Source organism: Harpia harpyja, chromosome 2, assembly GCF_026419915.1.
Source record: "Harpia harpyja isolate bHarHar1 chromosome 2, bHarHar1 primary haplotype, whole genome shotgun sequence".
Taxonomy (NCBI): Eukaryota; Metazoa; Chordata; class Aves; order Accipitriformes; family Accipitridae; genus Harpia; species Harpia harpyja.
Window position 1 is genome coordinate 7,648,399 of NC_068941.1, and position 25,005 is coordinate 7,673,403.

The 25,005-nt window shown below is 41.6% G+C and overlaps 3 protein-coding genes across 6 annotated transcripts in view; 2 read left to right on the forward strand and 1 right to left on the reverse strand.

Annotated features, from left to right (window-relative positions):
* FGF2 (fibroblast growth factor 2) overlaps positions 1-13,790 on the forward strand; it is a 34,510-nt gene extending 20,720 nt beyond the window's left edge. The window contains exons 2-3 of the mRNA XM_052814871.1: positions 1,725-1,828; positions 8,826-13,790. Coding sequence (XP_052670831.1) covers positions 1,725-1,828; positions 8,826-9,011 — 290 coding nt within the window. The 3' untranslated portion in view covers positions 9,012-13,790. The remainder of the gene's footprint in view (positions 1-1,724; positions 1,829-8,825) is intronic.
* Positions 9,327-22,381, reverse strand: NUDT6 (nudix hydrolase 6). 2 transcript variants are annotated; one of them, XM_052814859.1, is made up of 5 exons: positions 22,195-22,381; positions 21,530-21,733; positions 16,235-16,290; positions 13,150-13,204; positions 9,327-9,886 (listed from the first exon to the last, which is right to left on the reverse strand). In XM_052814859.1, exons 1-5 carry the CDS (start codon positions 22,352-22,354, stop codon positions 9,498-9,500), a joined length of 864 nt encoding a protein of 287 aa, XP_052670819.1. In that variant the 5' UTR covers positions 22,355-22,381; the 3' UTR covers positions 9,327-9,497. The 2 variants fall into 2 exon arrangements, with proteins under 2 accessions (XP_052670819.1, XP_052670808.1); XM_052814848.1 differs by lacking the exons at positions 21,530-21,733; positions 22,195-22,381 and adding an exon at positions 17,456-19,243.
* Positions 22,382-22,438: 57 nt separating this feature from the next.
* Positions 22,439-25,005, forward strand: part of SPATA5 (spermatogenesis associated 5) — a 229,961-nt gene continuing 227,394 nt past the window's right edge. For 2 of the 3 annotated variants that reach the window (XM_052814826.1, XM_052814817.1), the window contains exons 1-3: positions 22,439-22,616; positions 23,160-23,284; positions 23,890-24,047. In XM_052814826.1, coding sequence (XP_052670786.1) covers positions 22,469-22,616; positions 23,160-23,284; positions 23,890-24,047 — 431 coding nt within the window. In that variant the 5' untranslated portion in view covers positions 22,439-22,468. The remainder of the gene's footprint in view (positions 22,617-23,159; positions 23,285-23,889; positions 24,048-25,005) is intronic. The other variant, XM_052814808.1, reaches the window with a different exon arrangement.

The window sequence follows — 25,005 nt, forward strand, 5'->3', positions numbered from 1 at the left end:
CTTCCTGTTACGGAAGTATAGCTGCTCTGAAAAATCCCTGTTTAGTGGAACTGTGGAGGAAAGCACAGTATTGTACAGAAAAACAGTACTCAGCTGGGCTTGCTTCTAATTGCTCTTTTTTTAAGTGAGAGGGTTTGCAGATGCTGGTTTCACTGGAAATGATGGCCATCCAGAACAGAGAAAAACCTAGGAATTTTGGGAGATCCAATTCCTTGTGCTCTACTGTTACTGAAATGGTTGTGTTTGTTTTTAGCAGAAATGAGATTGAATCATACTGCTTGTGCAAGCTGGCTTGATGGGATGGAGCTGCAGGGAATGGGCATTTATTTTCCGTGAGGGGGAGGAGAAAGGACCATATGTCAAGCTGCAAGCAGTCCAAAGAGCTTATTTGAGTTGCTGTATGGGCCTTTTCCCCTTTTTAAAGCGATGTTTTAAATAACCAAAGTTAGGTTTTCAGAGGGAGATGTTCTAAAAATGGTTGGAAGAGTACTGCAAGGTTTCTGTGAGGTTTAGGACAACATGTACCTTGCTTCCTTTTCCTCTTCCTCTTCTCTAGAAAAATGGCAGTTCAACAGAGTGTTTAGATTTCTTTTGAGCCGCAAATACCTAAGTCATGTAGAAGGTATCTGGTGAACTTTTCTATGGTATTTGGTGTAGTTTCTTGTATTGTAGTATTCCCCATCCTGTGTAGCTGATGGTTGAAAAACCTGAACTTTGAGATACAGTGTCACAGATACTCCTGTGAAGGTTAGGCTGAAATGAAGTGTAGATGCAACTTCCTGGCTCTGCTGTTTTAACCTGTTAAAGGCTTGATTTATTTCTCATTCTGAATGCAATGACAGGAATAATCAGGGAAGAAAAAAGAAGAAAAATAGCAACTAGCTCTTTTGCATTTAGGTGGAGGCCACTTTTGGCTTACAGCTTGAAACCGGGCAAAGGGGAAAACATTTGTGTGTTAATCTAAACTACTGGATGTGATTTGTGGCTAGAAAAATCAGTTTAGACTTTGTGTTAAATCACAGGCAGTAGCTAAAAGCTATGTGATATAACCTTACAGATTAAAAAAAAAAAAAAAGACTTTTTTTAAAAATAATTGATTCAAATAGACCCACTTTTCAAGTTCCTAATTCGTATTACCCCATTTCTTGTGTCTTTGCTATCCTCGTGTACTTCTGCAGTTCTTTCTGTTTGTTTATTCTAACCACTTGTTGGATGTATGATGTAAACTAATAGATACTTTTCTGTTGGGAACTGCTACAACATTTAGCAAGTGATACGGTCCTGAGTGGTCCTAATCATAGTCCAGACTCATGCCTCACTGACAATCTAGCCATATAGAGCTGCATGCATTCAGTGTCTGATGCTGTTCTATAAACATTAAGAAATATCTCCGTAAGAAAATCGCCATGAAAATTTTCCATTTTCTATGAGCAGTTGACCATGCCATACGTCATCCTTCAAGGAATTGTATGGGTTTTTAAGTTGCTTTTATGAGAAACAGAGATAAAAGAATGACTCACACTTATTGTTGCCAATTTGACAATAGCTACTTTCTTTGTAATAAGCATTTTCTTTGATGAAAAATGAGATCAGAAAGCTAGAGGTTGTAAGTTTACTATCTTCGCTGCAAGCTGAAGCTCAAGCTCTCTCTGGTTTTAGGTTTGAAGCAGTAGGCTTCACTGTCGGTAGCGGTAAAAATTTACTTCTGTCTTTTTTGTTCGCAGTCAAACTGCAGCTTCAAGCAGAAGAAAGAGGAGTGGTGTCAATCAAAGGTGTAAGTGCAAATCGCTTTCTGGCTATGAAGGAGGATGGCAGACTGCTGGCTTTGGTAAGCAGCGGGGTTTTTTAATGTTTATCTCTGTATGTGTCTGTATGTGTTGGTAGGTCCTCTCCTCACTCTGTATTGCGTAACCTTTCCTCCAGCAGGACTTACTCAGCTTCTCTGCGTGGGATTTATCAGGGAGAAATTAGCTCTGCAAAACTTTTGTCAATTAATTGAACTATGAACTAGAAGAGATGGGTATGTCTGCCCTCACCTAGAAGCTGCAAAATTTAACTAAATGGCCTGTCGTGAGAGAGAAAAACCATAGTGATCACGTATAGAAGGAAATTGAAAGAACAAATGAATAAAGTATCTCCCCCCCCAAGTAATTTTCTCCTCTTTCACTTACTTTCACATGAAGTGATTGTAAAGACTCTTTTAAAGTAGAAAGTAAAGCCAATTTTTAAAAATTTTGACTTTTCTGTTTTTGATAGTAATCTGTATATATTGTTTTCTCATTTTCCTCTTTGTAGAGAATCAAGTTTTTTTTGGTCATGCATATTTCCAAAACTGGCAAGAAAAACATTTTTGAAAATGTGATGATAAAATAAAAAAAAAAAAGTTATGTAAATGTAGGTAAATTAAACTAGTCTCTAATGAGAACGAGACTAGCTTTAGTTTAAACTCTGTGTATTTTGTTGGTATCAGCTTAATTTTTAACTGTGTTTTAAAGCCAATATGTTTAGCAGACTCTGAAAGTTAATAAGGTCTCCTAGAGTACAAATGTTGCTTTAAGAGCTGCAGTTACATTCATTTTGCTTATGAGACACAGACGCTGTAAATCTCTCATCCATATTTATAACCTTCAGTGCAGACAAACTTCCAGCACTTGTGAAGTACCACTGTAGGGCATCCTACTAGAATTTCAGTTTGAAATAATCCCTGATGCTTTGGTATCTTGAACACAGCCCCATTCAGCTTCTGTGCAAGTCCTCACCGGTAACCGGTGTTAATAAAGTGAATTCCTAACCCCAGCTGAACAGGAGCTAAGGAAAGACCTGTGCCAAGGGCTGCAGAAATTACTTCTGATTCCCCTCAGTTCTGCCTGTGCCTAAGTGAAATTAGTCTGAAGGCAAACAAAACACCTCAGCAATTTTACATGAGCAGGCATCCCCTGTGTGCTCCTCAGCACTGCGCGTTGCTGGCTCCCGGACGCCCATTTTGGTTATGCCTGCGAATACAGCTAAAGAACCTGTTTCAAGTTACAGCATTATTTACTCAGATATTGTGTGACAGCTCAGTTGAAGAAAATGTGAGTAGTCGTCCACTGTGCTATTCTTGAATTAAGGATAATTGGGAATTTCCTGTGGTGCTGGTGTGGTGGCATTCGGCTTCCCGTGCAAATTGCCCTCCTTACCCTGAGCGACAGTGAATGGTCAAAATAGGGTGTTTAGCACCATTTGTAAAATTATAAACACCTGCGTGTGTTTATATTTGGGATTTCCAGCCTACTGTTGCATGGTGGGTTTTGGTTGTAGAACATGCTTCCCTTGCAGCTGTATGCAGCAATTTTTTCTGCTTAGCTCTTGTAAGGCGATGTGCTTGGAAAGTATCTGCCGTTCACTCGGAATTACTCTCTCAAAACCTGGTAAAGTTGGGTCACTTTGTGCTTCTCACTTTTGCTTATAAAACATTTGTTTTGCTTTGTTTCTGGAAATGAGTATTACTTGATTTGTGTTTACTGCAAACACTACTTTGTACAGCTCTGCATTTTTGCTCTTCGTAGGTGAAAACTCTCTACTCCTAAGATTTTGTTCTTCAACCAGCCTAATGAATACTTCTGCAATTTCATGATTGTTTTCTGCAGCACAGGCAATGTTTTTTCCATGAGGATTTCCGTACTATTACTTCCAACAGTTTGTGGCCAATTGTGCCTCTACTGTTTTCTGCCTATAAACACATTCATGAAACTGTTCCTAATTGCCAGCATTTCTTTTTCAGTTTGAGCAGTGTTGTGTTTCAGTGAGAGCTTTGAAAGAGCATATGCTGGAAATCTTTGTGGTGAAGTGATCTCGTCAGTGCACATGAATTTGTATCTGCTGAAACCTCTGGTTATTTCTTTTAAAACATTATGGAACTTTAATTTCTAAACACCTATTTAGTTCTCTAATCCATAGTCACTCAAGTACTGTTCTCTCTGTTTTAACATCTGTTTTGTTTCTTCTTTTTTATTACTTTTCAGTGTCAAGCATCAATTTGCGTAATATCCTTGTTTTATAAATATATCAGCAACTTCAAAAATACTTTTGCAAATTATTATTCAGGGCTGTTTTTCATCTAGTTGGATGTTTTTGTACTTGCTTTGCTGAGACATGTCTTTGTGGTTTGTTCCGAGTTGGGTTTTGTAAAATGATTTATTGCATGGCCAGCGTATCGCTGCTTACGCTGGTGATTTGTGTGGTGGTGCAGTGAATCGCGTTCTTGTCTTAAAAGCTGGATGATAGTGACTTTTAATTTAGCAGTTTCATGCTCTGTTTATTAACAGCCTCAGTTGTTGTGGGGGAGAGGTAATCTTGACCAGTTCAGTCGCTGGAGAAAATGGCTGGTCATTAATGCAGCTAGTCAAAACCTCCCCTTGGAAAATGCTGTTTTGACTAAAAATATTTGTGCAGAAATGTATCTATTCCATCAGATTTTTTAAGGAAAAATTGAAACATTTCACTTCCGATATGGCTTATTTTGACTTTCCAGTTTCATTTAATTATAATAATGAAGTATTTTCACTTTATGGAATTAAATGTCTTTGATTATTTCATTTCATGAAGAAATTTCTCAAAATTTCCCATGACAGAAAGAATTGCACTTTTGACTAGCTTTTATGTTTCACGAGAAATAATTTGTCATTTAAGGATATGACCTGTTTGTTCTGTCTGTCATGGTTATGTGGTTTTGCTATGACCGGACAGGTTTTGCCAGACTGAAGGACTTGACTTGAAGGGAAATTCTTCTCTTTCGATGTTATGGATTAAAATCGTGGTACAAGAATATTTGTGAGAATAACCTTTGTTTCCTGGCCCTTGGGTAGTTAGAAAAGGCTAAATAAAATAAGATCACCACCTTTCTTGGGCCATACTCCATCTGCTGTGGTAGTTAACAGGTTAACCCTCTGGCTTCAGTTTGGAGAGTGAACAAACTTGAGGAATTTTAATTCCTAATCTGAGTCCCAAATGTCAAAACTAGTTAATTGGCATAATGCGATACTAAGGCAGATGCAGTTTTGAAAAAATCAGTCAGTGGGTGGTGTTTGGCCATGCAAATAAGGGAGGAAGAACTTTGTCGCAGGAAGTTGCTGCCTCTTTTGGTCAATTAATCTGCCCTGGGTGAATCACCATGAGGATTTCAGTGGTCGTTATGGTTTGGCTACTGTAAGCGGTGGCACACTGCAGACCGTAGTACAAGCGCGGCTATGACCAACATTGCTAACGTTGAAAACTCCAGCACTCAGTGTTTTATTTAGTTGCTCAGACTTCTTCTGGATGGAGGTCTTGCTTGGCAGCGGATAGAACACGGACCGGTGGCAGGGCAGGCGCCGAGTGGCACTCGCTCCCTGCCACTGCCCCAAGTGTTTTCCCTTCCTTTATCCTTTTCATGAAGGACTGTAGAGTTACGGTATTTCATGATGTGCTGTGAAAGCTTTTGCTGCCAGATCACCGCTTTGAATGCAGCCTAGACCAAAGTATTTAAAAACCCCATTGATATCCAGGGTTTTTCCAGGGGCTGCGGTTCACAACGTGGTGGCTGGCATCCCACTCCCGCTGGACAGCAGTCCAACTTCCGAAATGTCGCCTTTGGCAGATGTTAGGGAATACAGAGTTCATGAAGCCTGAACCATCATTTCTCGCCTAAATGTTCACTTTTACGTCAAAATATTTACACTGGCAACGTACTGTAGGAAAGCACTGGTATCACGTATGCTTTGTGGAGACAAGGACTTGAGTGTCCAGAGCGAATCGCATGGCACCTTTCAAAATATCTTTATGAATGTAAAAAAAAAAAAACAACAAACCACCTTTTAATTTTTTTTGTTTTTTCACCTTTTTTTGATTTTTTTCTCTTTGTAACGCCCATAAATCACCTGAAGAATCTGTTTGAGGAGTTCAATTTATTTTACCTTTTAAACCTGAGGGATAGGAGGAAAGCAAAATAAAAACGATGCATTTCTTCGAGTTGCGATTGCGTTTACTTTGTGGGTTTAGCACGTAGGAGAGGGGGTTGTGCAAATTTGCCTTTCATCCGTTTGTGGGGTCTTGTAGCGGCTGCTTAAATTCACTCTGGCTGCACTGGAAGCCATTTCCTTCCTAGTGGTGGTCGCAGAGGCTCGGTTCCCGCTGGTGTTAGGCAGCCAACTTACCTTCCCAGCTCCACAGCCACACCCGACAGGGATTCGCAGCCCAGAAACCAGGTGGTGCGGCATTTGGAGGCCGTGCTCTGCCTGGAACCTCCCCAGTGCCCGTGGCGCCCGTTCCCTCGGTGCTTCCAGAAGTTCGGGTAGGAGGCGAAGGCAAGGTGTGAGCCAGCTGCCATGGTCTCTTTGCCAGAATTTCCAGCTTGGGCGATTGAACTGAACTTGCCTAACCTCTGCTTAAAGTTTGTTTTTGTTCTTAAACACTTCTTTTCTTCATACGGTTTCTGTGCCCTCCTAAGGCTGCTGTAATCCATTTCAGGCTTGGATCTGTGGCTTGAGATGATTAATGGATCTGTTTTCACATTGCTGGAACAAAAGGCATTAAAATACAATTTATCTTGAGTAAGATTATTTAAGATACAAATCACAAAAACTGTTAATTTGATTTCTGCTATTTGAAATGTAAAAATATTAGTGAGTTACAGAAATGAGAAATTGCATATGGATTTCCTCTTATAAAAGTTCTTTTCCTCAGAAACCAAAATTTGTATCTGAAAATGGTTGAAGTGGAGGAAAAGAACTATTTGAAGACATACGTTTGGAGACAGATCACTTTATTCCAGACTGCATTTGAATGACTTAATTGCTTGTAGCTACAGAAACTTGGCATATATGAGGAGTTACTCTTCTCTTGTATGTTTTCATGCATACTGCATGAAGTCTAGTTGTTCCAAGTTCGCTTTTTAGTTCTAGTTGCATAATTTATGTATTCGTGAATATTAACAGAGGATTGTAACAAAGAGTAGCCTGCTCATTTAGAGAATTGCTTCACATTCCCTGCCTCCTCTCGAAGATTTTACATGCTTTCTTTTTAGTGACTAGCTTTTCTCCTCCTCTGGCATTCCCAAAAATTTGCTGGATAAATGAGTATGACTGAATCGATGGACTGACAGATGGTGTATATGAAAAGAAAGTGCCTCCCCGCCCCCAGCTCCAATAAGTTCTGGCAGTGTTGAACTTCTGCCATCTTTGTATTTGAGGAGATGATTTTGAGAAAATAATTTCTGTTGATTAAAGCGTGGGTTCTGCAGGCAGGTTTGCCACTGTGACCGCTATGAGAGCAATGCTATCCGCTGACAGGGGTTTTCCTGTTGCGAATATGCCTTGGGATAAATGCAGTTAAACACCCATAGTCATCCTCTTCCTATAGAAGGAGATGTTATTTGAAGCTGTTTGTACGTCCTCTGATGTTTTCGATACAGAGGAACCATGTGGTGTCTTGGTGGTGGATTTCAGAAAGTGAATAAACTTTCCTGTTTTCAGCTGACTGTGAACAGCTATAAATACCAGTCATAGTTAAATTAGCTGGGTTCCAAGTCCCCCAGGCAGTAATAACTATCCAGGAAAATTTGTGGGTTGAAGTCTTGCAGTAGATAATACCTGCCTTAGATGATCTCACTGATAGGAGTGGGATCATTGGAAAATGAAGACTCTTTCTCTTCAGTAGAGTCAGCCCGAGGGATCAGTGGTTTCTGCTGTGTGTGGAAGAAAGTGCATCACACAGTATTCGTTAATGGCAGGCTTACCTTTTGAGGGCTTTATATGCAGTCGAGTGTCTTCTATCTGACGGGGATCAAGTGCAGCGTGTAAGAAAAGATATTCATAGTAATTCCCTGTATTGGTCTCCCAGCCTCCACCCAATCTCAGCTTTGGGGCCTTTTCAGCCAAGAATTTTTTTTACCTCTTTAGTAAATTTTAGTGAATTTCTTTTCCATCAACTTGCCCAAAAGTGACCTGAATCCGTGTGAGCTGGGGGAAACTGTAACTTCCTACAGTAAGGAGCTCCACAGCTCAACTTTTACCCGTTGTGTGAAGAACCACCTTGGTTTTTATTTGTATGTGTGAAGGCATGTTAATTCTATGTAGGTGGAATTGTTTTTGAAGACTTGCTTCCAGAAGCAGAACAATTCCATAGAGGCACTTCTAAACACTAGTAGAGTATGCTTGGTTTCTATGTGGAATAGAACTCTTTGCCAGGTCTGATCTTTTCTTAAAAGTATTTTAAAAGTTTTGAATTTTAAAAAATCTTGAACAGATGCAGGCTTGGCACTGTTTCACAGTGCTATAAATACAGACTTGAATTAACTTTAGGAAAGTTAAATCCCCAAATTAGAAAAGAATAGGCAAAGGCTGAAAGTCTATGCCATGCTATTTATTTAATTGATAAAAAGATTGGTTTGAGGAAGGCAAGGGAAACACTGCCTTTTCTCTTACCTCCTGCTTTTCTTTTTGGTTAAATTATAACGTAGGATGAGACAGCAGAACTGCTGAGCTTGGAAGTCAGTAAGTGCCAAGGGACAGAATTCTTCATGTAATTGTCTGAATTGCAGATCAGAACATTACATGGTGAAAACAAACTAGAATCTGCTTGGTCTGTGCTAAAGACAATAAATGAACCATAGTTAAAAACTCCTCTTCTTGTAGGTGTTTTTAACAATATTTTCATAATAACTATCTTTCTTCAAACATGAACTGCTTCATGTGAATTTCTTAAAACCAAACCTACTGCTAACTTATGTTTTTGGTAAGTTAGTCCCATGAATCTGAAGAATTGATTTGTGATGGAGTATCAATAATCCTTTTCTTTTTCCCTTTCAGAAATGTGCAACAGAAGAATGTTTCTTTTTTGAGCGTTTGGAATCTAATAACTATAACACTTACCGATCACGGAAATACTCTGATTGGTATGTGGCACTGAAAAGAACTGGACAGTACAAACCTGGACCAAAAACTGGACCTGGACAGAAAGCTATCCTTTTTCTTCCCATGTCTGCTAAAAGCTGATTTCCATGGCGGATTCCGAGCACATACGCCACACTACACTAAAGATGTTGAGTTTCCTACTCCTCTCCGAAGTAGCAGAAATATAAGCAATTATTTGCTGATACCAGATTAAAAGATGAATGTTTCATACTGTCTTTATATTGCTCTTTAAACCTATTGTGCCAGTGTGTGTGGAGGTAAAATTACTTGGAAGACCTATTTTCAGGATGAGTAACACTTGTTTTCTGCTAGATCTCTGTGTAGAGCTATTTTATTTACCTTATGTTTGCTTTACAGAGTAAAGGAAGACAAATCTGATGCACGCTTATAGCAATATTTACCTTTAAAAATAATTTATATCTCTATAGCTTATTAAAGAATAGAGTAAATAATTACTTTCTAATAATTACCTAAAAAGAAGTCCATGGATAATTTTAATATGGTCTAAATAACAATACAATAATAATTCTAAATTATTAACATAATGAAATGTGAAATGTATTGCTATCATGTAATGTTTCTGTAGGACTCGGGCAGCTCCCTGTGGTACAGTTTGTAGAACAGGCCTGTGTAGACAGCCGGAAACTCTCTCATGGTTATATCAATCTTCTCAAACCCTTCCCGGTATCCGTAAAGTAAGAGTTTAGCTACGTTGCTGGTGATGGGAGTAGCGTGTTTCGTCCTAGCAAGCTCATGGAGGTCCATCCATTCGCACCTCAGGCACTCCTGCTGGCAGAAGCTGATGGTGAAGGAGGAGGGCTCCAGGCGACAGATGATGTACATATCTGACTTCCCAAAGGCTCCGGGGTGTTTGTGTTGCTGTCTTATGCTTAGGATGGACTTGAACTCTGACTTGATGCCAGTCTCTTCAAAAACCTCTCGAACTGCTGTGTCTCCTAGGTGAAAGAGCAATCCTTATAACACATGTAAGAATAGCTTAACACTCTTTAAACCTCTTGATCATGGAAAATCTCTAACTCGAAGCGTTCTCTGTTCTGCTTTGTAAGCTTTTCAAAATGTAGGCCTGTTTGTTTCAACAGAAGGATAAGCTAATTTTTTGCTCCCATGCTACATGCCTTTCTTGTGTATATCCTACAAAATGATGAAAGCAAGAAGCTTTCGATAATACTGTACAGGGTGTGGTTTTGAAACGGACTTTCTGATGGTTGCTGGCTCCACTGATCTCTTAATCCAAGAGAGCATTGCACCCTCTTTTCAGGCCTTTGAATCTTAACCCCCCGTCTCTCTCCTTGCCTCTGTCCAGTTTCACATTCAGACCCTGTGCAGCTGAACACCTTGGACGTATGTCAGATCACTCGATCAAACCAGTTTCATTGCACTTTGCCACAAGGTGTAACAAAATGGGTAAAACTAGTGTTTGAAGAAAGTGAAAGTTGGCACGAAGTCCTTTTCAAGATCTATCTTTAAGTATCTAGCAACATTTCAAATATGCCGTAATACCAGTATAGCATGTAGCCTGTTCTTGCAGAATACATCTGTGCTGCAGGTGTACATTTTGTGTACATCAACCAAAGCGATGTAAGTGTTAACATTCCTCATGACAAAAGTAGCTGTAACTTCAAGGGTCTCGAGTGTCTGTGTACTGCAATTACAGCCAGAGAATTACCCATCTATCCAGTACTCTTCAAAAGAGAAGATTTTTCTCTTGAATAATAACTTAAATTGAAGAGCCCAAATGAGATTTTTGATATTCCACTTATTTCCCCAAAGTCTGCAGTTTCATTGTAGTCAGGTCAAATCCTACTTGCCTGGGGTAACTACTGGTAGGTAAAATACTAGATTTTTCCAAATCTGTGTGTCTTCTTTGAGTGGTAAATGCACAAAACTGTTTTGCAACGTTATCTGCTTCCGTTAGTTCATTTTCAGTAAGAAATGGGTGTGTTGGCTTACTTCCAAAAGCACAATACATTTTAAAAGACCTTGTAGAGATTCACCTCCCTATGGAAGCTTGCATCTCGACGTGTCGGAGGTGAAAGATACTCAGTTACCCTGGGAGAGATTGCATTTTATGTTGCCCAGAGAGGCCTCTGCGGTCCTCTGGGGTCCTCTGGTTTAAAACAGTGGTTGCGAAGCAAACTCCCCATGGCAAGTGTTTCTATTATTCGGCCAGGGACAGTATTACACAGAAGTGTTCAAAGAATGTAAACAACTGAGAACACGAGGAATGCTGAGGCAGGCTATGGTTAAGAAAAACTGAAATAATTAGGAGTTTCATTTAAGCTTTGAGCTTTGCTTTTAGATAAAGTGCCTTTTTCTGTTTCCCTTTTATTTAAATGTGTATATATATAAAAAAGTACATAATGACAGTTAAACTAGAAGAAACACTAGGACTTGAGTTTGAGAAATACTCAAATACAAACACGTGCACTTTGCTTAATCTGCATTATGAAACTATTCAGATTACTTGCGCGAGTCAGTTTGTACTCATTAAAGTAAGCAGCCATATATTTTGTCACTTCATATAATCACAGGATCTTCAAGCATTGTAATTGCAATTTGTAATTTGAAATTTAGTCCCTTGAACGACTGTGAGTTTGTAAGGTTTGATGTAAGGATAGAAAAAGGGAAGTTAAGCTCTCTTATATTTTACGCTTCACTAATTTATATCTTGTAATATTAAGATGTGATGCAGAGAATCCTAGGTTTCATTATTATATAGTTTAGTAGTGGCAGGAGGGGAGCTATAAGAGACTTGTTTCCTCCCAGTCGTTTCTCAATACCTACATCCAGGCTGCAGCCATATTCTCACCTGTTACATGGTTATTTGAGGGATGGCCACTGGCTTACTCAGTAACAGTATTCCTCTGCGGAAGCTGTTGCCAGCAGTGGTCATTCTTTTCCCTAGTACAAAAATTCCTCCGGTATCTCCTGGCCTACAGCTGCTCTCTGTTACTAGAAGTGAAAAGGAGCCTGGCTAGACAACAAATGCAGCATTTGGGATTCTTCCGAAAACGTGAATCCGTTTCACTGTGTTACATGTATTTGCGCTGTCAAGCAAAGAATTTTGATTTCTATCACCATGTTTGACAAAAAGAATTAAAGCGTGACTTGTGAGTTATGAAAACTACAACTCGGCCATATCCCACTAACTAGAAACTTTCCCCATGTATGGAAATAGCGAACTGGAATACAAGCCCTCCACACGTTGTTGCAGAAGACTGCTGAAAGAGTAGATATTTCTAAGGTATGGAACAGTCAGGAAACCCGGGCTCAATACCCAGTTTGCCAGAGCTGCTGCATTGCTCTGGGCAACATTTCCGAGTTCTGCATTTGTGAGTTATTGGAAGGATATATTCGTATCTGAATACTGATGTGGGGCTAAATTAATGTGAGCAAATGTAACTTTGGAAAATGAGACCTACCTTATCACTGCAGTATAACTTAAGAATTAACCGGTCTGTGGGTCGTAATTTTCAGGGGTGAGAGAAAAGGAGAAAAAGCACAATTTTCTAACTCTTCATGAACACCCTTGTTCATTCACCTCTGAACATAACTGCAGCAATGTTCATCATCACCTGTGCTACGCTGGGTAGAAACGATAGGTTTCCTCACATCGGCATTGTTTTTTAATACAGAAGTGCCGTACGTCTCTGGTTGAAAGTAGGTGCCCGCAAGACTGAGGCACTGCACTGAACGCTGGTCCTGCGCCAAGGAGCTCTTAGTCTAAACAAATCAAATGAACAAGCGTGGAAGGAAGCAAGTGTATTTATTTCTGTTTTGCACATAAAAAGGGAGAGTTGGAAATTTCTGCTCAGTACATCATTGAGCTCACTGCCCTGGATTCCAGTGTGAGCTGAGAGCTTGCTGTTTCAGTTTTATTTGGGTTATATACCGATTACCTTAATCCTCTGCACTTTTGGCTCCTATTACAGCATATCCAAGAAGCCTACAAAAAATAAGCTGGCTTCAAGCACTCACTTGAGAGAAATTGTGGAAAAGGGTAAATGTTATAAGTGCAAAACTTCTCTGCCCTGAACATAATGTTACCCCATTACCATTAAGGTCATAGGATCATGTCACTTCATCTATTCACCAAAGCAGCGATTAGTCATGGGAGCGATGTGGGTCACGGTGTATTTTAGTACTGTTAATGTCTTTGTAATTCTGTTGACGTCTAACCTGTTATCCTAGGACTTACCAATGTCTTCGCCTGGATTAGACAGACCTCCTGGAAATTTCCACGCATTTATAGTCTGTATTGGAGGAAAAAAATATTAATGAAGTATGCAGCCTGTGTTGTACTCTCTAATACGAAGGAGACAATTAACGTGCCTTTTTTTGGTTGAAGTTGCAGTATTGCAATTACTCTTAGAAACATCAGTATGGCTTTAAGTAGGAACTTCTCTGTTCTTGCTAATGTGATGATCAGAGGTATCTATAGTCTGTATGAGATATTGGAACAAAACATCTACTGATTGAAAATACAAACTGTCTAACAGTCATTAGACAACGTTGCTGCTAGATAACTAGATAGAGTAGTTGAATATTAAAAAAAGCTGCTATAGACTATGTAATCTTATATTTAATCACTAATGTATTCCATTTCCATGGTTTTGGCTTTTAAAAAATGTATATATATATTTAATCTTACAAACAGGTATTATGATTGTAGTACTGTTCTATACTGCACTGGCTTTAAGATGACTTCGTGTGTCTGTAATAACCATTTAGCATAACTTGTCGTTTGTTTTCACGGAATAGAAAAACTGAGGCCTTGTGTGTGATTTATATATAGAAGCATTTATTGAATTGCAATAAAGTTCAGTACTTCAAACAGAATGTGACGTGCAGACGTGGTGCTGTTATTGATACTGATAAAGGAGTCCCAGTTCCTACACCTCTTGCAAATGCACTAAGATTTACAGGCCTTACCTTTACATCTATGTACTACTATTTTTATTTCTTTCCTTATTAAAAGTTTATGTAGGAAGAAGTTAACCTTCAACTAGAAATTAATGCAGTAAAAAGGTACAATGGCAAAAAAAGGTAGCTTTTCTTGTACCTGCAGCAGAGAGAGGGAAGTCGCATGCTTTCCAGTGATTTGAAACCCCACCGACTACACTGGAAAATGTTGTTGTTTTTTTTTTTTTTTTCTGGGCACTCTTAAAGGGCTTGGATAGGAATTTAAAGTAATAGATGAAAAATAGTGCAGATGGAAAATATATATATTTGCCGATTTGCTTTCAGTTCCTGGAAATCTTTCTTTGTGTGCTGTGGAATTGTCCTTTCATAATTAAACCCAAATGGCTCTTAAAATTCCACTAGTAGTTTATTTTTTTTTTAGCTTTCAGAACACCATTTGTATATTAAAAGTCACCATTTCGGGGAAATTGTTCATTTCGTGGGGAAGGAGAAGGGAGAGTAGTGGTGGAACTCATGGTGGGAAACAACCGTCTGAGCCAATTTGCTTGTACTGAGATATTTTATTTGCTCACTGCGCAAGAAATGTGTGGGTATTGATACACTTCAGGTTCTACACTTGATTTTATCCAGTCAATAAAAGACAGCTGTAAAGAGGGGAGTCAGAAACAATTACTTTTTTCCTTTCACCTTCCTCACTTGCTGCGCTGTCAGCTTCGTTCTGGAAAGGTACACTGAAATAGTTGACCTGACCCATCCCACTTTTCAGAATGCACTGGAGGGAAGAGCGGTGCAAGACTGGTCCTCTTGTGTTTTGGGGCCAGAGGCTACGGAGGTAATGCCTGGGGAGTACGGAATTGGACCGAGAACCTGAACAGAGCATTGGATGTCTCACTGTAACACTACATAGAGATGTCTGCACTTAAAATGGCTGTGGGTGAGCTTTAACAAAACCACAGCGTGAAGAAGTTAAACCTTAAGCCTCCTGGGCTTAGGAAACTACTGTTTCCTTCTGAATATGCAGAATGTGCAATTTCCATTTTCGAGACCTGCTTAAGATACTTACTAAAAGGTAACCATGCAGTTTTATAATTTCTGTGTGCATAAAAAGAAAAATAAAGGTAGCATTTCTGAAGTGCTGTTCTGTTCCTGGAGACTCTCTAGAACTGGAACCACTGCCGGAGCCTATAGCTTGCATGCTGGATTTATGCTTTAAATGGTAATTACTGAATGTAGGCCTGAAGGTCCTGCTGTAGAGGAGTCCTTGAAATTTTACTTTATGGCAAGTAAAAATATAAAATTAATAGTTTAGAGGAAAGAAGAAAAGGGTGTTTCTCTTCCTCTGAACTCTTGCCTTAGAAATTCAACATGCTGTATGATTGAATCTGCCTAGGAAAGCACCCTTTCATTGAAGTTCATTAGCTGTGTTGTTACCCATGAACTGAAGTGATGTTTTGGGTCCTGAGAAGAAATCTCTTAGTAGCTGGTTCAGGAAACACAGAAAAATGTAGCCAGTGAGATTCTGGCATAGTTTTAACCATATAAAATGAAAACGATGCATCCAAGTATACTTCAGTCTATGTATGTAAGTTTTGATTGTTACCATGTTAAAACTGCAGTTAATCTCGCTGTACTAGAGACGCTTTAATTTGCAAATGAAAGCGTAATGGAAGCTAAGTATATTTTACATGGAAGAGCGAGCTAGCGAGCTTTCTGCACTTGCTGTGTTACAACCTAAGTTAGCCTGATAGAGGCTGGAAGACGTTACCAGTGATGGATGCTTGGTTACCTCAAGCCACATCACACGACCCACCATCACCACACTAATGTGCTCTGGTTTGGCATTCTCGGTAGCGAGGTCAAGCACTTCACTTTGTGAGAAATTAATGATCTTTACACCTGCTGTACTAAGGCGGTCACCAGGTCATGGCCAACCATGTTACCGCTTATTTAAAGCCACAGATATGCCTGGAATTTTTGAAAACAAACAAAAATCAAAAGTCTTCTCCCAAAATCTGCTCTGAGCCATGGGGGTTTTCCAAAGGATCCAAACACAAGATCAGGGACTCTTGGGTCAGTTACAGGAGAAAGTGGAAAACTCAAAACAGAAAGGGTACTTAGTTCTGCTGATTCAATTGCCAGTTATAATTAACAATAAAGCCATTGATTTTCAAAGTCTATTTTTCTTTTTCCTTCAAATGCAATACAGCAATCTGCTGATAGATGTGTTCCAAGCACTCATAAAAGGAAGTAACTTTTAACGATCACAGTTTTGGACTGGAATAAAAATGTCTTTGTTTTATACTACAGAGTAGGCTTATCTAGATGAACTTCTCTGTTTTATAATCCTATAACAAACTTACCCGATTTCTGTCTTGTACGACCAACACCTTTCCAGTGCTTTCATCTAGAACAGCACCTAGTAGAGAGATAATATTGAAAAAGATTAAGTGTTAGACAACTATGTTCAGTCTTAACCACCATAATTTAACATGTTTTGATAAAGCATGACAAACCCCTAATGATACTCGGTTTACAGTTAGCAAGATTTGTATGGATGAGTTGCAGAAAGTGGTTTGTTGGTGGAAAGCTGATATTCAATAAAATATTAAAAAAGGTTAAGTATTCTGGACAAAAATTCAAAGTTAGCAGTACCAAGATAAATACGTCCTACATATCAGTCCCAGATTAGACAAGAAATGAAAGGAATAATTCGCTTGTGTTACATGAGGAGAACTAAAGAATGCAAGATCAAGATGTCATCCAAATAATCGAGCAAAGCTGCTTGCTTCAGCAGAGACGTGCCTGTAGTCTTGCTCAAATAACAGAAATTTTTCCAGTGACTCTGGCCGAGTAGCCATGATGGGTAAGAACTTTTCTCTAGTGAAATTCATGACAAAAGTCCCTCCTGCTGTAGTGAAGATTTGAGTGTTTTCTGGTTAATGCACACAAGGTTTAGTACTTGGTAGGCTGACTGTACTGATAATGTTCAACTGGTTGACTACCTATGAACTCTTACCGTACTACCCAGCTAACAACTCGTGATAGGAACTGCACAGTAATCTGAGTCAACTCGTTAATCAAAACGCATTGCTTCCAAGTGGGAAAGTGACATTTTCACTTGGCTAAAAAAAATAGATCAGGATGTATGACTGAAAAGTTCAGCTTTTCCTTGTGTCCTCATGCTCAGCCCATGACTTTCTCCCACAGATTACAAGTTTTCCTACTTTTTAAACCCCAAGTGCTTTCATGTTTAATCATCATGTCACACTCATTGGTCATACTTTAAAAACGTCTTCCCTTTAAAACAGGTCTTTTTCTCAGATTTTCAAGTGCGCTGCGGTGAGCAGAATGAGTACTGTGGTGCCGCTTACCAGGCTCTTTTCCACATCAGTCATGCATGGGTTTCAAATTAGTAGTTCACGATAAAAAAATGCTTGTCATTTTACAGCAGGAGGAAGAGTATATGGCCAGCTCTGTGATGATATATGCATTTAAAATGCTATGGGGAAGTATTTCCATGGAAGGGATGAGTGTCCAGCTCAAAACATCCTCTGTTTTTTAATAATACATGGCAGACTTACGTGTAGGAGGAATATTTAAAAGATGAAATACCAATCTTCCTTCAAGATATGTCAAAGGACGTGCTTTAAGAGGGTAGTCACATATCTGCCTCCCCATGGCTTGTGACTTTATGATTTCATTCCTCCTGTAAATATTTAGCAGTGTCCAGGTTCAAGTACTGTACTGATTAAAAAAGGGAACAAAAGGAAAGCAACAGCAACTTTGATGCATGCTGTGATTACAGGGATTACTTTCTAGAAAAGCCATTCTTCAGCCAAATGATTTGCTGAGACCAAGGAGGACTGCCGAAGACAGGAAAACTGCAGTTTGAATCAAACAGAAAGAACGTTTTCTCTCCTCTGTTCCCCAGAAATTGATGCCTGTGAATGTAATTTTTGGCAGTGAAATTCTGTGAGATGTCCAGAATCTCTGCTAGGTGACACCTAAATCCAAAGCAAGAAGAAAGGAAAAACACTAATGGGATTTGCTGTCTGGTCTCATTTTCCCATGTGTAACTCGGGAGTCCCTCTGCTGAAGCTCGCCGGGCCGCACCTGGTTAGTATCAGTGAGATCAGAGCTTGGCTGCAGGCTCTGAACGCTGGTTTTAAAAACTCTCCCTCTTGCTACAGATGTGGTACCTGGAGCTTTAAATCATCCAATGCCAGGATGACTTTCTGGAAAGGTTTACACTTGAAACCTAACCAACTAATCGCTATTGCAACACTGCTTTGTTTTGAATGTTCTCTTTTGGGAAATAGGTAAGGGAATTATTTTTAAAAAAAAACAAAAAACCCCAGACCCCTTAGACAATTCCAGACAATGAGTAATGGAGGGGAAAAATATCTTCATTCTACCTGTTTTATTTATGACTGATGTAAAAGTGTATGAAAAGATGTTCAGTGTTGAAAAGCACTTGTCATCCATGTAATGAGCGCACACGTGACTGCCTGCATTGTAAACATGAGCAGACAGAAATAGATATTACTTTGTAAAACAACTTGGAAGCTGCTTTTAAATCACTTTTGATTCCTCGGACCACAATAACCTACCTAACTCCATCTTCCTGTGCAGTTGGACATTTATGCAGCCGCTCATTTTACACATTTCCTTAAGTAACAGGACTGGCCAAGGCTGGTGATCGTGCGTGTGTACGCGTGTGTGGAGACCCTTCTCGCTCTTCAACTTCAATGACTTGTTTAAACAACCAGACTAAGGTAGGTAACAATGAAAATAACAGCCACGTTGTAAGGCTTATACTACATGGGAGGGAGAAGAGAATGACTTTTAGTTTTCTTCCTCAACTTGTCTTCCTATGCCATTGTTATGTGGCATATTTACAAACACGTCACTTTCTGGATGGCAGACCACTTCCTCCTAGGAGGCGGAGAATTTTGGAAATGCTTTTCAAAAACATCTTAATCATTTCATACACCAAAAGCTTTTCTGTACCTTTACATATTTGGAAAATCCTGCCACCTACAAACGGATGCAGTTAAGTTAGTTGGAAGACACACCACATATTCCACTATTTCTAAACAATAATGGCCAAGCCCAATGAGTAACGTTTGCTACTCTCTGCTTGGCGACTCTGATCTAGTCTGGCAAAATACGACCTGACCTTGCTTATTCACACCTTTGTCATCATTTGGCTGGATGATGGCTGAGGCACTAGCCCTGGCTGCGCAGCGTTCGCTGTGTGGGAAACTCCAGACAGGATGAAAAGCAGCTGCTGGTCTACTTGGCAATGCAGGCTCGCTACCTGTTGTCTGCTCCCTGTGCTGGCTTCCCGCAGGCTAGCAAACCACTCCCAACGTCTCCGTATTTTAGGATGCACAAGGGACTAAGTCCTGTATTTAAGTGATTGGCCACAGCTTTGAGATGAAGACTCTCATAAGCAAATTTGCTTTTCTTTACCACAGAAACTTTCTAAAATACAGTTTTTTGTTCAGGAAATAAAAATGCCTAGGGTTTGGCACACACACTATAAATGCACATATTTAAGTAATTTAATATTTCAATAAAATTAATTAAAAATAGAATGAAGCCCTACCACTACCCAGGCTCTTCCTCCTGAAGTAGAAAGATAATGGAATAAACATATGCCAGGTGGTAGCCACACTGCTTAGTGTATTCTTGGGATGTGTTCCAAATCCACCGAGAGCGAGTGGAACCGAGGAAAAAAAAAAAAAAATTGCATTCATTATGTCACACACAGAAATCTGTTTGTTTACCTGCCCAAATGCCTTCTTTAAGTCTTTACCTCTTTTAAAGAAACTCCCAATAATGAATAAAAATGTACAGGTTTGAAAAACGGTAGCAAAGAATACATACATTATTTGTTGTGCATTTTTTAAATCTGTGCGATAAACTGTGAAATCCATATACCTGCATTTATGAAACTTTTTCTTTCCTCAAAGTTTTTTCCTACTTGCAGAGTGCCAAGTGTTTCTCTCAAAGTACAACACCAAATTATGCTCTGAAAGTGCATTTTTTTTTTGTATTTTCAAATGTTTGAGAGTTTTTCAGAGTTACGTTTTTTCTTATATTAAGTCCCTCCTGATAACCATCAGGGTCACAACACATCTATTACATTATTTTCTTTTAAATAGCACTTTCAGCTATGCAAAACCTACTTCAGAAAAATCCCCTTTCAGTTAGTCATGTTTCCTCAAACATGCAAGTTTTAACCGTAAGGAGTAACACGGTGCTTTTGCTAGGAGAATGCATTATCTTACTCGAGTTTAATGCCACATATTTTAATGGTGAGGTTTTCATGCCTCAGGAAAACATGCTCTAACATGTCCATTGAAAAAATCCAAGCCTGTCTTCAGCTTCTACCCTGCCCTCTGCTGGCTTTGTAAATGAAAACTCCAACTGCCGATAGCAGCAGCACTGTTTTGCAATTGAAGGCTTTGTTTTTCCAAAACTTACTTTCACCTGACCTGCCGCTACATAGAATAATCCAGCTTTTACGAGTCCTTCCTAACTAGATTTTTCAAATTGCTGTTTATGGGTCTTAACACCACTTGGTGAAGAATTAGTGTCCCATACAGTCCCTGCAAGCCAAGGACAAACAAGTCAAGCTTGTAATGAGAGAGATTTACTGTCCTTCTGCCGTAACTGCCGAGGGTTATATAGTCTTTACCAGTACGTGAGGGGTCCAAACCAACCTCCAGATTACAGGAGATTACTGAGTGATGGGACACATAATTGCAGATCTGTGGAAGGCTGCTGAGAGGGCAAAAACATTCAAATTTGGTGAAGCTGAGTTCAAGTTGACTGTATTTTTGGCTCACCATCAGTTCCTTGTACTGTGCTGTATTAAAAAAAAAAAAAAATCAGAAAACCATCTTATCTAGTTCCTTAGGAATTTCCTCAGTTTTTAGAGGAACTCCTTTCCAACCGTGGTTGTGGGAGGTCTAGATGGGTAAGAGTATGGTGTTCAGATGTTTGTTTGTAACATACATTTGTCTGGGTTGTGGACTTCTAGGCACAGCTTAGAGCAGCTTTTAGACTGTTGTAATTTAGGCTAACAGTTGTGCTAGCTCCTGAGCAATCCCTGTTGGGTCAAGTCTGCCCCATCTACAGACCTTAACTTGAGCATAGTTTAGGCAGGTGCATACATCAAGCATCTACAGTAAGGACAGGGAGCAGAGAAGTGATTTTTTATAAGAAGTTTGTAGTTACTTTTTCACTTTTAAAAACCTGCTTAAACCTTGAAATCCTACCTCTCTCACCTGCAAGGTGAAAGCCAAGATGCGTTTCTCAAAATGGCGTTTGATAAAAACAATATTCGTGAGTTAAATTTTAAAGCTCCAGGACCACATTTTCTTCTCCCCGAGCTGTTATACAATTTTTTCAAGCTGGAATTCTTTTGAACAACCCCCTCTCTTCACTGGCCTGCTCTTAGCAATACGCACCGCTGCACAGGCCCATTCATGAATGACGCGCTTCACTCCGTAAAGTCACCCCAACAGTAAGCCGCCGGTTTCCACGCAGTGGTTGTGGAGAGAACCAGTCGATTTCCTACTGAACCTGGTCCTAAGGGCTCCTTCGAAAGGCCCTTTGTGGGCGCAACCGCTTTTGTAACTAACCTGCAACTCCCAGCTGGTGGCTGGCGTACCCCGGCAGCCTGCTGGGCCCTTCTCCCAGCCACAACGTCAAGGTGGACGAACCCTGCTCGGCGTGGTGGAAGGTGAAGCCTTGTGAAGCGGCCGCCGCCACAAACCCGCTCTGGAGGATGGGGACGCGCAGCCAGATGGCAACGCGGCCTTCCTCCCGCCACCGGGCCACCGCATCTGCGAAAGAGACCAAGGGAAGGAGGGTAAGGGCCGCTGCCGTCGGGATTAAGGCGTGAAAAACTCTGTATTTTTACCTCGTTTACCTCAGGGTCAAACTATCGTCGGTGTGAGAAACGTGTCAGCAGCGACCGGAGAGGAGGCACCGCCACCTCGGCGTTTTACGTGCTACGGTTTGGCGTTTACACAGAAAAATGGCGGCCTTCACCTCAGCCTCTGCCCTAAGGCGCAGGGAAACGCGTCTTTGCTCCCTTCTGCCAACGCCCTCCACCACAGGGCTGCGGCTGGCGTGTGTGTGTGTGTGTGTGTGTGGGGGGGGGGAGACCGGCGACCGCCGCCCGCCCCGCGCAGCGGAGGCGGCTGAGGGGAGCCCACTCACGGGACCAGGCGCCACGGGGGGAACCCGCCGCCCCCCCACCCCGCCCGCCCCGGCCCCCCCCCCCACCCCGCCCGGCACTTGCCCCTCAGCCACCGCCCGAAGGCGGCCCGCTCCGGGCGGCGGGGGGGACCCAGCTGAGCCAGGTCCACGCTCACCCCCCCGAACTTGTCCGGCCGCTCCCGCAGCCCCGCCAGGGCCCCCCTGCCCCGGGCCAGCTGCAGCGCCCGCCACGGCCTCACCATGGCGCTGCGCAGGGCAGAAGCGGCGGGAAGCGGCCGCCCCCCTCCTCCCCGCTCACCCGGGGCGGTGCCGGCCTCTGCTCCCGGAACCGCTCGGCGGCAGCCGGCGGGGAAAGCATGGCCGCCTCCTCCAGAAGGAAGAGTAAGGGGCGGTCGGCCCCGGGAGGAGGCGGCGGTGGCGGCAGCTCGCCGCGGGCCGCCCCGCTCCTCGGCCCCGCGGAGGGCGGGCTGCTGGCGCTGGGTGTCGCCGAGGCGGTGGAAGCAGGTACGGGGGTGCGGGCGGCGGGGCCAGGCTCACGCCTGTCGCGGCTCGGCGGGCTGAGGGCGGCTCGTTTAAAAACGAGTTGCTGTAAGAAGCGCGCTCCCGCTCCCCGCTCTCCCTCAGCCGGCCCGGGCCCGAGGGGCTGCCCCGTCCCCTCACGAAGAGGGGCCCCGCGGGAGCGGGGCGGGGGGGGAGGGATCTCTCAGGTAAGGTCGGCTGAGACCCCGTGAAATTTGCCTTTTTTTGCAGCGTCGAAGAGCGGTGACCGCCGCAGAAGGGTCCCGCTGGTAGCTAAAACGGGGTGGAAAAGTCAGCAAGCAGCAGCACGTAACCGTGGGTGTTTTCAGGCCTGTCAGAAACAGTGCCCCGTTTTAGCACGGTTTCCCCCCAAGAGGGTCCCTGCGCTTCCCTCGCGGCCGGGCACCGCGCCTCACGAGGGATCGGAAGGGTTTTGTTAGTTGTACTGACTGGGGAGCGCGAGAAATACCGATTTCGTCCGATCGGTAGGGAAAAAATGACGTGTTTCTTTTCTCCTGAAAACGTTAGGAGATGACAAAGTTCCAAAAGTGTTGCGAAGAGCCCTGGCCCAGCTGTCGCTGAGCAGCATGAAGTCCGCAAACATATGCATAGGTCGCCCGGTCTTGCTTACCTCTGCTGATGGGCGGCAGGAGGTGAGACTCTTTCCTGTTCCTACAAGTGCTTTTCTTGTGCTTTCCGTGTGTTTCTGTTGTATTCAATAGGGACCAAAATGGGTCATGCGTTGAGAAAGATAGTGAATGTGCTTTTCCGTGTTTTCTACGCTGTAGTTACGTCTTTATTCTCAGTACTGAGAAAAAGTCCATGCTGTTGATTTTTTCCAGAAATTTGTGAGTCATGTGTGTGAATATATGTATTATATATGCACCCACATGTGTCTTAGTAGCAAAGGAAGAGTATAGCCGTTTGCTTTTCTTTTTTCTTTGATGTGTAGCATTTCCTAGTCAGCACAGTGTATGCTTTTGTGTCATCTGCAGAACGTGTAAAGACCCGGTGGAATTTTTTTATCTCCTTTGTAGGCAAAATGTAACCCCTTCTTTCTTGAAAAGCGTCTGAGATCGTATTGTAAGAACTCAGTGCTACTTGTATCTTACTCTGTGGCACCAGGTTTTAACCTAATCCTTCTTCCCCCTCAGCCCATGTTTTTCACAACAAAACATGGCTTACTTTAACTGAAGGACTGGAAAATAGAGGGGGGGAAATCTCAACTGACAGTTGTTTGCTTTGAAACTCTTCCTAGGTCTGTACCGCTTGGCCCACCACAGGCTTTCCAGGTGGGAAAGTTGGGCTGAGTGAAACCACACAGAAGAACCTGAAAGTAAATCCAGGTGATGCTGTCACTGTGCAGCCTGTGACTGGTGCAGTTATCCAGGCAGAGGAAGTCGATGTGAAGTTGAGGTATGGAGCTTGTTATAACCTAGTGACATACCATGAGGTGTCTGCTTTGCACTGCAGATTCTCTTACCTCTTAGAAGATGCTATTTTTCTCTCTTGCTTTGATGGAATTAGTACCCGCACAAAGTCAAATGTGCAGATATTTGTAGGATTAAGACTAAAGTTTAGTAACTGGTGGCTAACTGCTGCTACCTCCTCTGTGGGCAGTGGAGCAGCTCAGCTGTTGTACAAAATCTCAACTGAGGAGTGGTGCTGTTGTGGAGAATATAATGACGCTAAGGTTGTTAGTCTTAATTAAAGGTTCTTTGTTTTATGTTAAGTAGTAATGATAGTCCAGCACCTGAAGCAGAGGTCAAGCTGCCTGTGTTGCATTTGCATTAGGCAAAGCTGTGTAACTGCACGATCAAGGCAGATTCTTTAAACTTGTAAGTCGCTTGTAAAAGATGAGGATGATCTCTGTGCATAGAGTTGATGTCAGGTTAGAAGGAGCCTGTGTTGCTGCTGTTGTCATTAGGAAGTATACTGCAAACTGCTATCTGAGAAGCTCTTGTTGAAAAGTCCTGTTGCAGTTGAGAGAACTACTGGCTGACAGGCTGGGGAGAGTGAAGTGATTTTTTTTTTTTTTTTTTAACCACTTCCCTTCAAAACTTCATCCATGTATATGCGTGGTTTTGTGCTCCGCTTTTATTTACTGGAATATTTTTTTAGGATTGGAAACTCTCAGAGGTATGTTTTTTTAGTTGAAATTCACCCAAACAAGGGAACAAAAGGTGCAAGTCAGAGTTGTCTTGAAATCATGAATGCTTTGAGAAATTAGCAGTTTACTGATCTGCTGAATGACTTCCCGTATTTGTAATTTTCATAACATTCCACAGAGTCAGCATTTGGCTGATGGAGAATCTGATTATAGTTATTTCCTAAACAGAGTTATTTTACTTTTGAAAGTGTCCCAACACTTTAA

Bases quoted from the DNA above. Each gene is read 5' to 3' on its own strand.
- NUDT6 (XM_052814859.1), bottom strand. From the start codon at position 22,354: ATGGTGAGGCCGTGGCGGGCGCTGCAGCTGGCCCGGGGCAGGGGGGCC. The intron at 13,205-16,234 runs GTAAGTTTGTTA...CCTCCAATACAG, and splicing joins TCGTACAAGACAGAAATCGG to ACTATAAATGCGTGGAAATT. The intron at 9,887-13,149 runs GTAAGTCCTAGG...TCTTTCACCTAG, and splicing joins TAATCCAGGCGAAGACATTG to GAGACACAGCAGTTCGAGAG.